We start from the raw sequence: 18,947 nt of genomic DNA, 5'->3' as shown, positions 1-18,947 counted from the left end.
TCTATAACAAAAACCTTAGATTAAAAAATCCTACGACAAATGAATTATACATTTATCATCAACACATCCTGAAAATTTCATTCCATCATCTTCAGTTAAACTGGAAATATCATGTTTTGAAATTACGCAACTACGCAACTTATGATAAAGTGTTAATTAGAGCCATTAAGAATCAACTTTTTCAGTTTCTTTTTCTTTATCTAAGTATCCCTTTTCAATGGTTCTTAGTCTTTCTCTTTGTTATTTTACTCTTTCCGTGGACTTCCTCTTTATTTGTTGAACACGTTTGCGGTCTTGGTTTATAAATTTGTCAAAGGTAACTTTGCCAGCAATACCAAATTCTCTATAAACTGCTTTTCATCCACCACAACCATCATTATATTGTTTAACAGCAGAATTGATACCAATTTCAAAGGTGGATACATCGAGTCCAAATTATAGAATTGAAAGCTTCGTTTGTGTTTTGTGTTTGATCATGTAGACACTTTTTCAATAAATTATCTGAAAAAAAAAATCATTGAATATAGGTCTTATGATATTTTAGATTCGTATGTATTTGTTCTATTTATTTGGTAAAGCTGCCACTTACACCATGTGTTTTCAGTTCTCGGGCACATTGCATGTCGCTTGGCTGGGTCAGTAAAAAAAGTACAATGCCAATGTATTGCACCTACAGCTTTTCTTATGGCATAAAGGTTATCAGAATTACTTCTTATGGCCATGCCATAATAATATTGCATGGAGTTAATAACATTTTCTCTTTCCCTCTACCAGGAATGGGATTTTTTGTCCCTTTGTGCGATTTCGCCATGGGTTCCAAGCCTTTTGTAGACATCTCCAACGCATTTAAGCTTTATTGGTTGAATTTTGATAAGGATCCTGATCTTCAACTTCTTTAAAAGAAGATGTATCTCCATCTCCTAAATATTCTGATTAGATTAAATAATTTTTCTCTACAAAACGCTTAAACATTTTTTGTTTTTTTGCACCAGCTGCCTCCATTTTACCGGATGATTTGGTATAGTTTATGTGGCACACATGATCGGATTTCCACCGGTTGTATTCTGGTGTATCCTTTTTGTTTTGCCACATCCTACAACCTTGACAAAATTTCAAAAATGCTTCAACATCTATAACTTTGTCATCTACAATAGCGGTCACAACCCCGTTTAGAGAGGCATACCCCCGCTTTTGCCAAGCGCCGTCAATTTTTACTCGCTTACTCGCTGGACCATTGATGTTTTCACCTTGCAGTTCATCAGCTGCTCTTTTCATGCTAGCTTTAGCTGCCTTATCATAAGCATTATAAATTTCTCCATTGTTTAAGCTATGAAATGATACATTTCCAATGCTATGCATATTTATACAATGTGCAAAAGTTTGCATTCCATGGTGGCCGCATCCAGTTTCTCGAAACACAATAACCGCTCTTGCGTTAGCCTCATATATATTCGCCGACCTTGAGTGCTAGTTTGCCTTTTACATCGATGTGAAGAATATAATGAGCCTTTTCATTCACATGTCATACACATAAACTCCAAGTGATGAATCAGTCCCATTTGCTTTTCAGAGTTATCAAATATAGTTAACTGTTGATGACGTTTACATTCGGGACAAACTAACAGTGGCGTAAAAAAATTTTTTAAAATTGAGTAATTAAAAAGGGTGAAATAGTCTGTGTTTTGTATATTATCATCAGGTACATCCATGCTCCTATCCTTTGTATTTAGTTTCTTAGAACTAGAACATTCTAACTCTGGAGTAACTTCTGTAACAATTTCCATTTCACATTTTGAGTGTCCATATTGAGGAGGCGGCTTTCTTCGCCTCTTTCTTTGAGAATTTTGTTTATTACAAGACATCTCCCCAGCAATTTGTTACGAAATATATATCATTTTAAATTATCTAAGAAGAATTGCTAAGAGTGTGAAGTTTTGATAAAAACTATACAACTTTCTGGACAAGTAAATACTTTCACAACCAAACAGTCAGCTAGCTACCTCGTGTCATCAAAACAGCCGAAATGTGGTTACAGAGTATTGCTAAACTAGTATTGCTAGGGACGTTGCTAAGGTAGAAAATTTCACCTAGGTCTACAAAACAAAGTTTTTGCAGCGTTTTGCGTTAAAAATAGTAATTTATGCATACACCATCTGAAAGAAGAGGAAATTCTGCATATAATACGCCCAAAACAATAAAATCACAATTTTTCCCAAAAACAGGGTTTTTTTTCTAGGAGCACCACCAAGTTGATTCGAAAAATGATTTAACCCTAAATATTCTTAGCAGAAGAGGGGAGCCCACGTGTCAGTTTTATTATTTTAAATCAATCCTCTTTGCTATGCGGCATATGATATTTACTGAATTTACATAATTATCTGTTAGACCCCAAATTGTTACTTCCCATACCTCCAAGAGCCTTAGATATTAGCTATTACTCGAAACTACCCTGTAAATTATAATGATCAGTAAAATTCAATAACTTTCATTGGAATTATGCATAGGGTTAAAGACGAATCTTTTCTAAGTTGATCTATGCTCTTCATAGGTTAATTTTTGTTTATTTTTAATGTGTTTTCCACTGTCAAAAATTTAACTGATACAAAAAAAAGGTTAAATGACACTATACTCAAGAAATCTTTGTCTAGCTTGTCTACATCTTTCATATTGTTAAAAATATAATCAAAATCAAATGAAGCAACATACAGCTGTTTAACCTCTGTATGCGTTGAACTTTTAAACACTTCTGGTACGCTGTGATGTCGCCGCACTTTCGAAACCATATATTTACTAATTGTAAATAGGCAACAATAAAGCTATCAATAAACCCATGTAGTGAGAATATATTAACAGAATGTTTATTGGATACCATGACTTTAACGATTACTAATATCACCGCATCTATGTTAAGTGTCATAGAGCAGGTGGACTAAGTTAGAATTAAACAAATCAGCGTCTCTTGTGAATGACGCTATCACTATATTAGTGACAGTTGTCTGTCTGCTTGCGAGAATTAGTCGTGTTACAGGCACACGAAATAGGAAACGCGGTGTGTGCTTTCGTTTTTAAAATAGTAGCTAAATAACTACTTTATGTTTGGGATGCACGAAATAAAGATACTCTGGGTGCCTACGCACACAAAAAAATGAGCACTGGAATATGCACGAGACTCGAACCCGTGTATGTCTCAGGCACTTGCTTTCCTGCAACTCTCGAAATTATTTAACAGAGAAAAGAGAAAGTAGCTAAAAGTTTTTGTTACGTCTGAATATCACTGCAGGTCAATTTTACACCTATTCGTTTCTAACAAGACCATGTAAAATTCAGAAAATATTCCAACTTATCAAATTACCCATACGCCTAACGATATTTCTATCTTAATTTATATAACAATAATATCACACTTTTCCATTAGCATCTAGATGAGCGCCTAAACCTTTTACCTAGGTACGAAATTCCAAGTTATTATCCAAGTTATGCCAAGTTACTCCAAGTTACCCCAAGTTATGCCAAGTTATTCCAAGTTACTCCAAGTTATGCCAAGTTACTCCAAGTTACCCCAAGTTATGCCAAGTTACCCCAAGTTACTCCAAGTTATGCCAAGTTATTCCAAGTTCCCCCAAGTCATTCCAAGTTATGCCAAGTTACCCCAAGTTATTCCAAGTTACTCCAAGTTATTTCAAGTTATTCTAAGTTATAGTCTATTATCGATGCCATTGTTCTCAGACCAAAATGGTGAATGAATCTAGGTTTCGTAGTTATTGATGATTTACCATCCCGTTCCATTTTTTGTTGATAACAATTGTTTATTTAGGTGAATGGCTCTCATAGTTCTCAGGCATTTTTTAATAACATGTCAACACATGTCAAGACTTCATCGGCATGTTTTAATAACATGTCTACGTAAGCTAGCCAGCTATCCAAGACAAAAAATTGATACTAATCGCCCCAAAATAGTATTTACAATTTTTTTTACTATCCCGATAGACATAGATACTAAAATCTAGCGATGTGCGGTAATGAACTTTTTAATTTAATATAGCTTCCACGTAGATAACATTGCAATTTCAAAGTGCAAGTTCCATTATTTAGGAATTTTTCTCGAACAAGGGCATTCTTTTTTAATTCTAAGAATGGGTTCTGTTCAATGATTTACAAAGAAAAAACAGTAATTTTTTCATCATAAATATTTCCTGCTTGAATATTTAGTGCATCTTTTACATATTTCGGGCGTTCTGAAATAATATAAAATTCTTACTAAATGCGGAGACAAAGCTTTTGTCAACTTGCCCACTTCTTAAATTGCGTGTCTTTCATTCTGAAAATAAATTGTTCCCAACAAAAGAATTGTGTTGGAATTTTATTGCTGTTCGTGAGAAAATGTTATAAGCTAGTTGTTGTAAAATAGCCTACTATAGTAGAGCGCTTGCTTCCATTGCGATAGGTTTTTGGTTCAAACTTCGGCCAAATCATGCCAGAGATTACCAGTGTGAATATGTACGTATTTATATATACAGGGGGGCATAGCTTAGTGCTTCTTCCTTCCACACTTTGTAACATAACTCCGGGTTAACTCTACCCATGTAAGGGAGATGGGTCAGATGGCAAACCATGTGGGTCGTTGTATGTTGCTTGAAGTTGTTTTGTAAAGCGAAGACCCTAACTGTGTCTAGTGCCCTAAAATGGGCATTTAATACTTTAAAACTCCCCATCTAAGCCTAACACTTCCTGAGGATAATAGACAGGGTATATCCCTCGATATTTGTGTGGCTAGCCATGTAAAATATGCAAATCTATCTATCTTTTTCGTTTGAGTTGGGAGTAATTGGTGTAATTGCACGGCTGTCGTAGCTAAAATAGGAGCTTTAAATGCACTAAAAACCCTTACGCAGGACCCTTGTTGATAGCAGTACCAATGGGAATTGAAGAGGCTTTCTTGGTTAAGTAATTTTAGAGTTAATAATAATAATAGCAAAAAAAATAGTTGTAGTAAAAACTGTAATGACTTAAATCCCTCTCTAGCTTTGTCTAAACCAATGCATATGTATTTCTGTAGCTATTCAAAGTACTAAAGTTGATGAAACCACATTGAAGTTATAGTGTGTATTCGGGTACATTTGAACCTAGTACACAATTCAAATAGAAGGAACTGTCTTCTGCAATACATTCCTACTTTTATTTTTCATCTCCTACGTTTACACGTAGCTATAGTAATTTCTGCTAAACCTGTGGTCTAAAATTGTGATTTCGTGTATCATTATGCTAATGCCATGGATCTTATTTCCTCATTTTGCGCAATAACATTATATCCTAGTAACGACGTGTTAATGTACTCATCATGAGCTTGCGCTCAATGTGCTACTCTCTAATTTAATTCAGTCTATATAAAACCATTTACATACTGTCGTTAACAAAATAACACCCGATGAGTAGTTTAAAATTAGTCAGTGTCAGACAGAAGAAAAGTAAATAAGAATAGCTATCACCCATTTTCAAAATATTGGCTGTAATGCCTACACTGCGAAATTAAATCATACATCTTCTGAAAGCATTACATTTTCTATTAAATAGTGCTATTTTTATCGTAAAAATAATCTGGGAAGACGTAAAGAATTATCGAATAACTTTTTTGAGTTGCCGACTGTCAATACTAAAAAGTACAGGCATTTTAAGGATATCGCAGAAATATCCAATTCAAATCTATTTTGGTTAAGTGCGAAAATGGTGGTTTTGGTCTTTAAGGTACAGTGCTGAATTTGGATCGAAAAGTTGCGTTTCGTTCTTCTCGGTTGTACATTGTTACCCCACACAGTGACTAATATCTTAAACACGTAAAGCAAAATAGATACCGTTGGAGCGTTTGGCATGTCCAGAACATTTTTTAGTTTTCTATGCATAATCACAATAAAATGTGCAAGACCTTTTATCCTAAAACGTAGAAGTATAATAAGCAAAAATTATTTTTGAGCTCAAGATTTAAATTTTGAAAAAAAAATAGAAAATAGATCTATCCAGTTTATACCTGCTGTTGTTGTTGAAATTATTTAAAGAGAACAGGAAAAGGGTTTACGCCTAAAATGTCCTTTTGAAACAATTTTTATTACCCAGAAAAGAAAGTTTAGTTTATTATGCGTCATTGTACATTCATCATACTTTTTTGTTATCTTTGTATCATTTTTGCTGAATTGCAAGACCTCAACCACACGAGTTCTCCACAAAATATACTTTATCCTATGGCACATGTGTTAACATGTTATTAACAGACCAAAATTGGTTTACTAATTATTCATTTAACAGCATGGCATCTTCTCCAAGAAAGTATAAAAGACGAAGTATGATGCTCAAAATAACATTCTCACTTAAAGAGCCTTGAGTCTGCAGCTTTAAAAGAAGAAAATACAGGTCAGTTTATTTGAAAGTCCAAAGAAAATACTTACCGCCATTTTTTCCTGCCACATTGTTTATTAGTAACTATATTTACGTTTTCTTTTTTCTAGAATCAAGATGAAGCTTTGGTTACTTCTTGTTTGCTTCCTTGTTGGAACACTTGCCGGTAAGTTCGGCTTTATTTATATCAAATTTTACCGTAATTAAAGTTTAAATTGACGGATGAAATTACTGCATGGTTTTAATCAATCAAGTGACTTTAATGTTCATTTTGCATTTGTTTCAGTAATTGCCGAAGAAGATGTTCCTGGCAAAGACGAAGGTATGTGATATAATTTTTTAATGTTTTGGTAATGTCTAGTTCTTTTTTATTAACAAACAGCATTTTATAAATTTGCTACTCCAATATAGATGAGGAAAGCGATCCTAGTACGTATGGTGGATATGCTGGAAGACGAGTTGGATATGGCGGAGGATATGGCGGTCATGGAGGACGGTATGGCGGTCATGGAGGACGGTATAGTGGTCATGGAGTACGATATGGTGGCCACGGAGTACGATATGGTGGCCACGGAAGACGCTATGGCGGTCATGGAGGACGATATGGTGGCCATGGAAGACACGGAGTAGGATACGGAAGCTACGGCGGACGTGGACATTCTGGATATGGAAAAAAGGCATACGGTGATCCCAGTTACAAAGTCTACAAAAGCGTGTATTCTAATGGCAAACACGGACGACGATACGGCGGACATGCAGGAAGACGAGTTGGTTATGGTGGCAGGTATGGCGGCCATGGAAGACGATATGGCGGTCATGGAGGACGATATGGTGGTCATGGAGTACGATATGGTGGCCATGGAGGACAATATGGTGGTCATGGAGGACGATATGGTGGACATGGAAGACACGGGGTAGGTTACGGAAGCTACGGTGGACGTGGAAATTCTGGATACGGAAAAAATGCATACGGTGATCCAACATATGGATATGGAAGTGGATATGGATATGGTGGTTATGGCGGACGCGGCTACGGAAGTGGTTACGGATATGGAGGTGTAACAGGCGGATATGGTGGATATGGATACGGACACAAAGCATATGGTGACCCAACATACGGGTACGGAAGCGGATACGGATATGGAGGTTATGGAGGACGTGGTTATGGTGGCGGGTATGGATACGGTGGTGGCCGAGGCGGATATGGTGGAGGTAGAGGCGGATATGGTGGTCATGGGGGTTCTGGCTATGGACACAAAGCATATGGAGATGAGCAATAACTTTCATTGTAAATTTAAAAATTGTAATTATACTGGTGTTTCAATAAATAGCATATAGTGATACTTCACTCATATTTTGCCTGATCATTTAAAACAATTCTTTTTGCGTTACCGCAATACGTGATGGTTATAAACTATGCTTTTATATACAAATCTCCCTTTTCGCATGAACTGGAGAAACAAATATTAATTTGTTTGAATAAATCGTTATTTTACTCGAGTGAGTTGTTAACTCAATATTTATGATTTAACAACAAAGATTTTCCTGAAGTCTTTATCTTTTTTTGTCAATTTATTTTCTTGCCTCAAATCTCAAGGTAGCTTGACTTGGCATTTAAAAATGTGATTTGGTTTAATTTTCGTAGCTCGTGCCGAAGATGTTTGACAATTATACTACGCGTACTACTTTACTAAAAAAATGCCTTACCAACCTTTTTTTCTCCGTCCAATCAAAATTTTAGAACATCACAAAAACTTTTCTTGAATAGCAAATGCCCAGTCCCTACTTTTTATTAGATATGTGCTGGTCTTAAACTAAACGTACGCATTTGGCCCGAATTATCTAATCATCTTTGTTAAGAGCTGCACTTCACTTTCAATCATGAAAAAGAACCTATCAAACACTTCGAATCATTTACAGATATTTGTCGTAACCCAAACTTATGACCAACAGTGGGCAATTTAGCTTTCAGTTTATCATAAATTATTGTCACTCCACGAGTAGAAAGCAACAAACTGTATGTGCGAACCATGAAGACCTTTCTCGTGTAGAAACGTGAATATCCTTTCGACAACTGATGTGTTTGCCCACAACTCTTAGAATTTAAAAGATTTTTGTACAGCAAGTAAATTAACTTTCGGAACGGTAATAACTAAAATATGATCGAGACATTGTCAATATAGGTTACGTATGCAATCCAAACATCTATTTTTCCCTTTATGGATTCGCATTTTTAGTTTGATTCTTATAACTTCCTGCTGTTTTTCTTACAATTTAATTAGAGGGTTGTCCTATGTGGGTGGTTTTTCAGGAAGTAACTTTTTAGGTGGAGGAGTTAACCAACATATGAATTGCCAGGAGTGCAACTACCAAGAGGGGTGGACTTAGCGGACGGCAAAATCCGGCAATTATTATCTAAGAAAGGAAGGGGTTTTCTTAAAAGCAATGTTCAGTTTTTCTTTTATTCAAAGTGGTGTTATTCTTTGGTTTGTTTGGGGTGTTCCTTTGCCTTCGATTTTCACCACCACTAAATAAAAAACACCTACTTTAGCATAATGGAATGTAATAGCGAGGACGTTGTTTACAAGTTATGTAATAAATAATAGCTTAAGCGTAGTTCAAGTTCTTTTCAGTTTCTAAGTCTAAAAATTCGAAAAAACTGGATTCAGTACAAAGCGTGAAGAAAGATTTATTTTGTTCAATAATTCAACACTGCATAATCAGTAAATACTTTTGGTATTTAATTTTTCAAGCAATGTATCCCGTCTTCCAAGATTTTGGAAAACAAAGTTTCTTCTCGGAATTCTGCACTGTCTCCAGGGCGCAAATTACGCGCATGCGCTGTGAAGAAACCTTTAAATAAGTCATACTGCTGCCCAAGAAGTTCGAAAAGAATATATTTTTTAATGCTTAAATTTAAAGCAGCTTCATGTACTATTTGTTGCCTTGGCAAAAGTAACAAGAGTATTCGGTCCGAGGTTTTTCAACTATGTTCGAACATATAATGACCGGCGGTGGGTGGATTCCGCCTCCCCTCCATAACTTTTATTAGACTTTTAAAAATTTGTTAAGTATTGCATGAGGGAAACAAAATGTAAGAAAAGAATTTTTGCTTATGTCAGCACTTTTTCTGTGACATCATCGGTTAAAAAACAATAAAATAAAATGGTTTGTTTAAAATTCAGTTACTTTAATTCTGGAACGAGTTTTAACATTTTAAACCAAGTTATTTAACTAATTTTTTAATTTTTACATACTCTGCATAATTTGTATAAAAAACGCCAAAAACTGCTCAAAAATACGCTCAATTTTAGGGTAAAATTTAAAAAAAATCGGGAAATCGGAATAATCATGTGTAAAATGATTCACCTTGATAAAATAACGTTGTGTTGTGACTTTCAAGTTCTTAGGAGAGGTACAAGACCTCTGAAAGGTACGGGACCTAAAAAATTTGTCAGAAGGTGTGTAATAGTTAAATACAAAACTGAATAGGGTTGAACTGATGAGAGTTAACCCTACTCGATCCGGGGTTTTTCGAACATATTATGTCTGGGGGTCATAATATGTTCATAATATTTCATAATATTTTACACATAACGTTCTTTTACAAAAATTAGTTGTCATTGTTATACTTTTAAAGATAAAAAAAGCAGTTTAAATATATGTATATATTTATATATATGTATGTATATGTATATAATGTATGCTGCATGGTGTCAACATTGACATTCATATATTAATATCGTTATTAAATATGTTAGAAAAAAAACACTTTTTCCCATCTTTCAGCATCTCTTTTTACATTTCTAACAAAAAAGGGTAAAAAATGTTTAAAAATAAGCAAGTAAACCGAGTCTTACTCTATCAATGCCGGGGTACAGGAAGGGGCGAGTGTGGTGCTAGGAAATGGGGGACAAAAATACATCACCCGATAACTTCCCTTGTATGCGAAGGCTGTTTGTCACATTATAATTTAAATTAAATTGAGTTAGCATAGCTATCTGCTGAATCACCGATTTCAGTTTTAAAAAAGTATGCCTGGTAGCTAAGTATCCAGTAAGTTGTGTTAAACAATTTGTCAGAATATAAAAACAAAAAACATTGGGTAGTGGTGACTTCTCATTAAAAGATCAACTCACACTAATTCAAATTTTCTATTGATAAACACCTGACATGATCTGTGATAGTGCCCTAACCAACCAGCAAGATTAAAATATACTCCTGTTAATTTTACATCACCAGAGCATTCTAAATTGACCATGCACAGACGAAGTTTAGAATAAGAGGGATATTGTAGAAAGAAACTCAATCGACAATGTAGTCATTGTTTTCCAAAACATAGAAAAGGAATGTAATTTGTGAAACTGAAAAAATCAATATGTTAAGTTTTTGAATACTAAAGTGTCTTTCCAACTGCTTGTTTGTTTTGTTTTTGTCAAATGCTTTCATCTTGTAATGTTAACAATTATATTGACATAGCAAAATAGGTATAGAACTGAAATAACAGCGAATTTAATATAAAATGTACTTGCCTAGCCACTAGATTTTCAGAAGGTTGGAAAATCGCATATTTTTGAATTACGTGGACTTTTTAAAGTCTTGCTTGTATTGCATAAGACAATAACAAAGAAATATTAACTCTTTATTAAACTGTCTGTTATTATATACTTACTAGCCGAATTCCCGTGGAAGAATCCACCCAATCTCTCATTGAGTCGATATGAGGGGTTCCAAATAAAAACATAGAACAAAGTAACTTAAATTTTTAAGAGTAACAATTTGCAACATTCTACATATATAACCGCTGAATCAAAACGTAAAAAATAAGCATTTGCAGCAATAAAATAAAGCTTGCTATATATTCTATAGCTTTGGCAATTTTTTTATATTTAGAACAAACAATCAAGGTTAGAAATATTCTTAGAATATTCTGAACTTCTGACTCATTGTTTAAAGACAATTAATTCTGATATATATTACAACCAAATCTCGGTATAGGTTACGGGAAATAGCAAAGCATGGTTTTCCTTTGTTACGTGGTGTCATTCATAAAGAGTGAGCCAATGACATAAGTTTTTAGGACTTACGTACAGGGCACTTTGGTTACACTCATAAGCGCAAGAAATGAACACATAAAATTTGGTACTTATTACAAAAATACCAATGGGTTTGTTTAGAAAAGAGAACAGCCTCGATGTTGTTTGATGTTGTTCTTACAGGTAGCTTAGCGACTATAGTTACATTTAGTATTAAACTAGCATTTATTACTTAATACTCAGTAAAATAGGTCAAGTTTGAATATTAAACTTTTTCGCTATAGCAGCTAGCTAGACTAAGCATGAAAGGACAAGGCTGAGCTTTTTAGCTGGGTTAAAAGTCAAAACTCAAAGAGGAAAATTACATCACATTTTTTAAGATTATACTACACATATTTGAGAACACCTACAGGAAAATGCATTGTTCATCAAGTTACCCCATATGGCTAAAATGGAAGATTTCTTCATAAAAAGCATCAGAAACTTTTTTCATGTGGATTAATTATTTATTAATTAAAAATTTGAAGATAAACTTGCGATTTTGTCATTCATTAGTTTTCAAATTTCTCGCTGGAAATTTTTAAGGTTTAAAACCCATGTCTCACAGTAACTTTTTCGTTCTTATCCTAATGTTAATACATAAGCTATGCAAGAACTTTTGCAGGAAAATAAAAACAACATAAAGAGAAAAAGTTTGTTATTAAAAAATTATAAATAATTTCAAACCGATTAGTCCCTGCAGTCATTTTGGTGTCAGCTGTATGAAAAACTATGCTAAAACTATACTAAGTAAAAGTCCTATTACTTCAGTAAAAATTGAAATAATGACTTGAAACTTAGTATTATATGTTTTTAGACCAGTTTGATGATATGAACCCAAAATGTTTTTTTACTACTATCATAGTTTCTGAGTTCTTAATTTTAGCCATTTTTGGAGACGCTGATAAACTTTTTTTGACAACATATCAATTTTGACAAGCCATGTGTACAGAAAACATTCTAAGTGATTCTCAGGCTTAAAAATTATTCAAACAAATAAAATGTGTCCCACGTTTGTCCTAAATACCTTCAGCTCAGAGAATGTGGGAATGTGTTTCTAAAGCAGAGTGCTAAATACATAATCTAAATTTTATGCCGTATAAATACAAAGTGGTTAGAAAGTTATTTTTTTGTCCACCTGGATCTGCAACACGTTTACTTTGCACTAATCGCCTAGTCTGGTGCCACTCACAATTAATTTTTGAATATCCACAGGAACTTTTTATGCAAAATGAAAAATGCTAAACAACTGTATTTGCTTTGCAGAAGTAACAATAGGCTTATCTTTATCATAAGTCCTGTGAATGTTGAATTATGAAAAAGATATTCTTAATGCTATAAGCGCTCCACTGGATTTGTAACACATTACACTAAGTGTCCTCCATGTGAAACAGTTTACACTTTATTAAGTCTTAACCTGAAGACTTTAGGTCTTCCTACTTCAAGCGAATATTACTTCTGGCTATACTTTCCCAAATTTTTCTATTTCATAAAAGAAACCTGAAAATCTACAAAATTATTTATACATGCAGAAATTTATTTATGAAATATAGGTTTCAGTATGTCGTGGAAACATGTTTACCAACATGCAATGTCTTGCATACCTAACTAGCTATATATATACTCAAGTCTAGAATGTTCTGCTATGGAAGGTCCAAATAACTACCTAGCTATTTTTATTTAAAATGACAGAATGCCTTGAAAAATCTTTTGTGCAGCTAGCTACATTAAAGTAATATATTTAGCTCTTGTACTTTATCACTTAACTATTTAATAACAAATGTGCCCTGGAGTGCTGGCATGGTACTGGCTAGGTAGCTTAAAATCACAAAAATAAATTATCCAGATGTAGCCATCCCTCATCATCAGACATCGGAAAGGCGTTTCTGTTCTTTACTTCTCATTGTGGGGTACCTCAAATTCTTGTAAATCCAATGAAAAAAAAATTACTAATTATACTAATTATTAAATTAAGAATTCCTTTTCTTTCCCTTGCACTACTCATGGCATTTCTTTGCATGTCTTTAGTTTCAAGCCACGATCCCTGAGCTTCCAACCCCGTCTCAGTCACAAGTTTTCTGGGTAATTTTGAAAAAATGTGGTTCTGCCTTATGATTTTCAGATATTTGCTGCTGATATCAGCATATTTTGGCCCTCGGGTGCCACACCTCCGCACATATAGGAGTTAATTATCTTTAAAGTATATATATTCTTACAAAAAATGTTCTTTCTTGACAAATACTATCCTCGTTATTCTTAATTATATTCTTAGCTTGTCTATGTCCTGAAAATATATAATGCCTTAATAAAATAAGGCTTGCTATAAGTTGCTATAGCTATTGGCAAATTCTTTTTATATTTATTTAGAACAAACAATCCAGGACATATTCTTAAGATATCCTTAACTGACCCTGAGTATATTCTTACAAAAAAAATATGTTCAGGCTGAAGACAAAACATATTTAATTTCATATTAGCTGAAAGCATGTAAACGGCTTAAAAACGTTATTCACCTAAATTCATTTCTCTACCAGATGACAACACACCTGTTTTTGTTTCGCTTTCTCAGTAGGCCGCTAGCTAGCGTTCTCCGGATAAAAGTCCAATCAGTTTTTTACTTCGATTACTATACTTCGCTTCTCATTCCAAAGAAAACAAATTGAAAATATATAGCTACCTACAATTGTCTGATACATTTCCAATCAGTTCTCTTTTTTCGTACGTTTTTCTTCTTTATAACAAATATTTTTGACCATAACATAAACTTTTTTTATTCTCGCTCGACAACAACAGTCGCTTTACAACAACAGTTGTGTTTTTTACATTTGAGATTCGAATTACATTCATATTCGAATGCGATACAACCTCGGTCCCAGAACACAAAATGGAATATATAGAAGAAAGATATTAAGCTTTAATCTAACCTCATGATGAGTAAACAATGTTTGAAATAACTTTTTTCAGGATTACTTTGAAAAAGAGACAACTTTCTTCGCTTCGGTTTTCTTTTTTCAGTTGATAAACTTTGTTTCCGTGAGATACGCGCGCACGTGATAATCCGGGGTTTTTTAAAATCAAACAAAACAAATAAGAACAGCTTTAATAACATAAAAAAAAGAGTTTTATTTTTTAAAGGAATAAGAAAAGAGAATTGAATATTTAAATAGTAACCCCTTGATTTGCGTTTTTTTTAACTTGGTAAATTTTAGCGTAACGCCACGTCGTAAGAAAGTGACCCGTACTTTGCGTGTCGTGGACTCACATGGTCACTCACACAAGCGTATTATAACATAGGAAGACAACAATAAATATAGCTGCTTGATTTTTAAACTTCTTATCCAACTGATTCCCTTGAAAATTATGCTGGTAAATTATTTCGAGGTCGAGGGTGAATCGTGAGAGCCCTTTTACCAGAATTCAGTATGGCAAAATTCAGTATAGAATTTAATTACTTTGTTACACTTTTACAACTAAAATTGTTGGAATTCTTTCCTAAAAGAATTGGAAAGTAGTGACGCGCCTTCTCCGCATTTTGTTTTTCTCCCCTTTTTCTCCGGCCCTTAGTTAACGCCGGCCCTGATTTTGCAAAGATTAACGCCAGTTAGGGCAGACGTTAAAATGACCGATAGAAAACGGTTTTTTACTAAAAATGTTCGGGCAAGCACGCATGGTTGAATGTTTTTAGAGCGAGGGTAAGTCGTGAGAGCTCTTCAACTTTTACCTCATAACAAAATTCAGTGGAAAACGTAATTATTATATTAATTTTTTACAAGTAAAATTTTCAGAAGTCTTTACTTAAAAGATTCCGTAATTAGTCGTTTTACGAGAAACGCAAAAAGGACTGCAACTTACTGATGCGCCTTCTTCGCATTCTGTGTTTTCGGCCCTTTCAACGCCGCCCATAATTAACGCCGGCACTAATTTTGCAAAAGTTAGGGCGAGCATTAAAAAGGCCAATAGAAAACGGTTTGTTACCAAAAATGTACGGGTAAACAGGCTTATTTAAATGTTTCACTTTTCTAAGGATTACTTTGGTATTTTCATGTATTTAAGATTTAAATATTGCAACCTAAGGATCATTAAAACATTTCAAAAGTTTTGAAAAAATTCCTAAATCTACTCCTGCTACATAACTATTTTTAAAACAAATATATACCTACAATTTTTTGATAAAATATTGAGAATTGTTGGCCCTCCCTAAATAAAATTAGCAAAAAAAAAATCACCCAATACTCCGCGACCTATATACTGGAAAGCGTTATATTGTATGTGTCTTATATTACCAGCATTTTAATTGTGAGCACTCTCTTGCACACCATAATCTCAAACACGGATCTCAAACATGGATCCGTGTTTTGTTTGTTTTTTATGATTTAAGATATTATCGTCGTAAGAAGGCACTGAAAAGTTGTAATAATCTACAAAAAAACATATACCGTCATATGCGTTAATATATATATTTTAATGCCGAACGAATATTTCGTTCATAATTTTAATATGTAATTAACGCTTGCTTCATCATCTTTAGTACTCTCCTAACCGAGATAGCAATTCTGGACATCGTCTCGCTCACAAAACTCTTGTTTTTCTGAGTACAAAGAAAAGTTTTGCATTTTAACTGTTTTAAGTTTTGCATTTTAACTGTTTCGGCTTAAATTTCCCTCCTGCGCCTTCGACCCACCTTTCCCCTTCCTTCCGCCCCTAATAACCACTGCAGGAAGAAACTAATTCTTTAATAATACTGCTATAGATATATTCTTGCAATCAATAATACTAAAACTGTATTAACTAAGAAAACAAAAATTTAAAAGAAAATCTATATGAGCAACTTTTATCCGTTTTTTAAATGTTACAACCGTATTTTAAACTCAAATATTAAAAAAAATTAAAAAATAAGTTAATCTGATCGAACTTTTATCCGTTTTTAAATGTTACAACTGTATTTTAAATTAAAAAATTAAAAAAATTAAAAAAATTAAAAAAATTAAAAAATAGTTTACCTGATTGAACTTTTATCCGTTTCAAATGTTACAACTGTATTTTAACTAAAAAATAAAAAGAAATAAAAAAAAGTCTATCTGATTAAACTTTTATCCGTTTTTTTCTTTCACAGCTTTAAGAGCATGGAGCTGCATTTCATCATTATATTTCGCTCTTGTGTTTCTTTCTGGTCGAAAATAAACCACATAAACTCTATGACTATACATTACAATTAAAATTGTAAAATTACAACATAGTATGAACATAACTTGGAGAAATTCTTTTAAGGATGGATCACTGCCTCTGTAGTATGCAGGTAGAATACAAAGAAACATCCATGCTGCAAGGAAATTTGAAATTGCGATAGCTTTTGTTTCGTTGAAAAATGTTGGTAATTTCCATGCACGTAATCCTTGGATAAAAATAACCAACATGAAAACCACACAGCCCAAGAGTTGAAAGTTAAGATGATCTCCAGTGTTACAGTAGATATATATTTCAAATGCAGTTTCGTCGATGGATTCCATTAGTTCTGCTGGGTTCTTTGCTAATGCACCTAACGCAGTAGTGATTTGCAATGAAGAAAAAAATAGAACAAGAAATCCATCGATTAACGAAACAAAGAGTTTTTCTTCGTCAGCAATCCTGACTCTTGAGTCAAATATAAACACGAGTCTATGAATTCTTATGAAGGTTATAGAGCATATGGTGGTAAATAGCAATCCTATAATAGCCTGTCTTATTTGACATTCAATCAAGGTTGGCAGTCCCAAGAACAATATAGGTGTAACAACAAATATTGCCAAGTGATTGAACAGTTGAATGAGGGTGTGGATTAAACTTGCTGATTTTATAATCGGCGTCCCTCGATACCTGTAAAAGGTAAATATCACGAAAACACCATATGCAGAACCTATTACTGAAACGGAAACTACAAATTTTCCTTTTCCATCATTGATGTTGTTAATTCCCTTTATTCTGTATAACTCACGATTAAGAACACATAGGGTGCGGTCCGTATTGGGAATCGTTCTGTTATTGCACTTTATGCAACCCTCCGTCCCGTTTTTAGGTTTGATTTTTCCATTTGCACAAGGATTACATTTCCAATTGCGATAATATAATGCAGTTTCATTTATGACAGTGAGATTTTTTTCATATCCTGGTGGACAGTATTGTTTGGTGCAATGCATCTTTGGAAATATATTCCATTCCCGATACAAGTCACGGCAAACAAACCACATTCCCTTGTTCACTTTAACTTTTTTTAAGATGCTATTACTTTTCACATTTGTTTTGTTTGTGTAAAAGCAATGAAACGCAAAGGAATAATATTCAAGGACAATCCAGTCAAGTTCGGATAAACCCATTTTATGAACAATTCTTAAAAATAGGATAAATTTTTCATGCGGATAATAGGAGAAAAAATAACAGTTGTGACACACAAAGACTTTCTGTTCTTTATCAGACTTGATTACCTCACTCAAACTTTTTATCCCAGTAAAGTTTTTTAAGTTAATATAATGAAATTCAGCGCATTTTAAATTTTCACTAACAACTTGCCAAAACTTTTCAGAGTTTCTTACAGTTTTATTATATTCTACGAATACAATGTTATTTAGTTTCTGTTTCTTAATTGCATTAAAGAGCATGTTTACTATATAAAAAATAAAAAGATTAGGGTATCTCACGGTATCAACCCACACATCGGTATTAAAATATACTGTCAGTCCGAATGGATATACCATGTCAGCTACTTTTTGAGAAATCTCTAATGGGAGATAAGACTTTATGACTCTTATTTTTGATCTGTTATTTTTTGTGAAATATCTTCTATCTAACAAAATGTTTATCACAATATTCTGCACATCATTAATGTCGTTGCAAACCAAAAAATATACAATATTCTGAACACTAATGTCTATATAATTTCTTTCGCTAGATTTTTTGAACAAATAAACAAAATAATGCGACTGACCATCAACAAAAACGGCTGGTTCAATACTGCAATCTTCATCAACCACGCCTCGTATGGAATATATGCCAATAATTAATAAGAATATACACACCTTCATATCAATAATGATGTAAGGACATTGTACATATAATATACTTTATAATATTTCATTGTTTTTTTTTTGTTGCTGTTGATTTGTATGTATTAAGTTTCCAACTCCGGCACTACACAAACACTAGTTTTAATAATTCACTAAGCCAACCAATGACAAAGTACTTCAATGTCGAAGTGCTATGTGTTTTGCTTTGCCATAAGTTTTAACTGTCATTTCTGTGTCGACAAAATGAGCCAGGGAGGGATGTTCTGGGGCTTTATATGGTGGTTGAAAAAAAAACAGCAATATGATTGGTTAATATGCTGATTTTATGTCGACAAGCATTTTCGTTAATATCAATTTCCGTAATAATAGCCGCATCCTGTCTGTTTCTGCGCAATATGGTACCACAGCAGCGATAATTGTTTGATTTGCCGCGAAGTAATTGGAAAAG

General features: G+C 33.6%; 1 protein-coding gene across 1 annotated transcript; it reads left to right on the top strand.

Moving 5' to 3' along the window:
• The first annotated feature begins 6,504 nt into the window (after positions 1–6,504).
• LOC130630013 (uncharacterized) lies at positions 6,505–7,667 on the top strand. The gene is made up of 3 exons (XM_057443409.1): positions 6,505–6,553; positions 6,674–6,709; positions 6,799–7,667. Exons 1-3 carry the CDS (start codon positions 6,505–6,507, stop codon positions 7,665–7,667), a joined length of 954 nt encoding a protein of 317 aa, XP_057299392.1.
• The last annotated feature ends 11,280 nt before the right edge of the window (positions 7,668–18,947 follow it).

The sequence above is a fragment of the Hydractinia symbiolongicarpus genome, chromosome 2 (assembly GCF_029227915.1).
Source record: "Hydractinia symbiolongicarpus strain clone_291-10 chromosome 2, HSymV2.1, whole genome shotgun sequence".
In the NCBI taxonomy this organism is placed as follows: Eukaryota; Metazoa; Cnidaria; class Hydrozoa; order Anthoathecata; family Hydractiniidae; genus Hydractinia; species Hydractinia symbiolongicarpus.
This window is presented reverse-complemented; position numbering and strand designations above follow the sequence as displayed.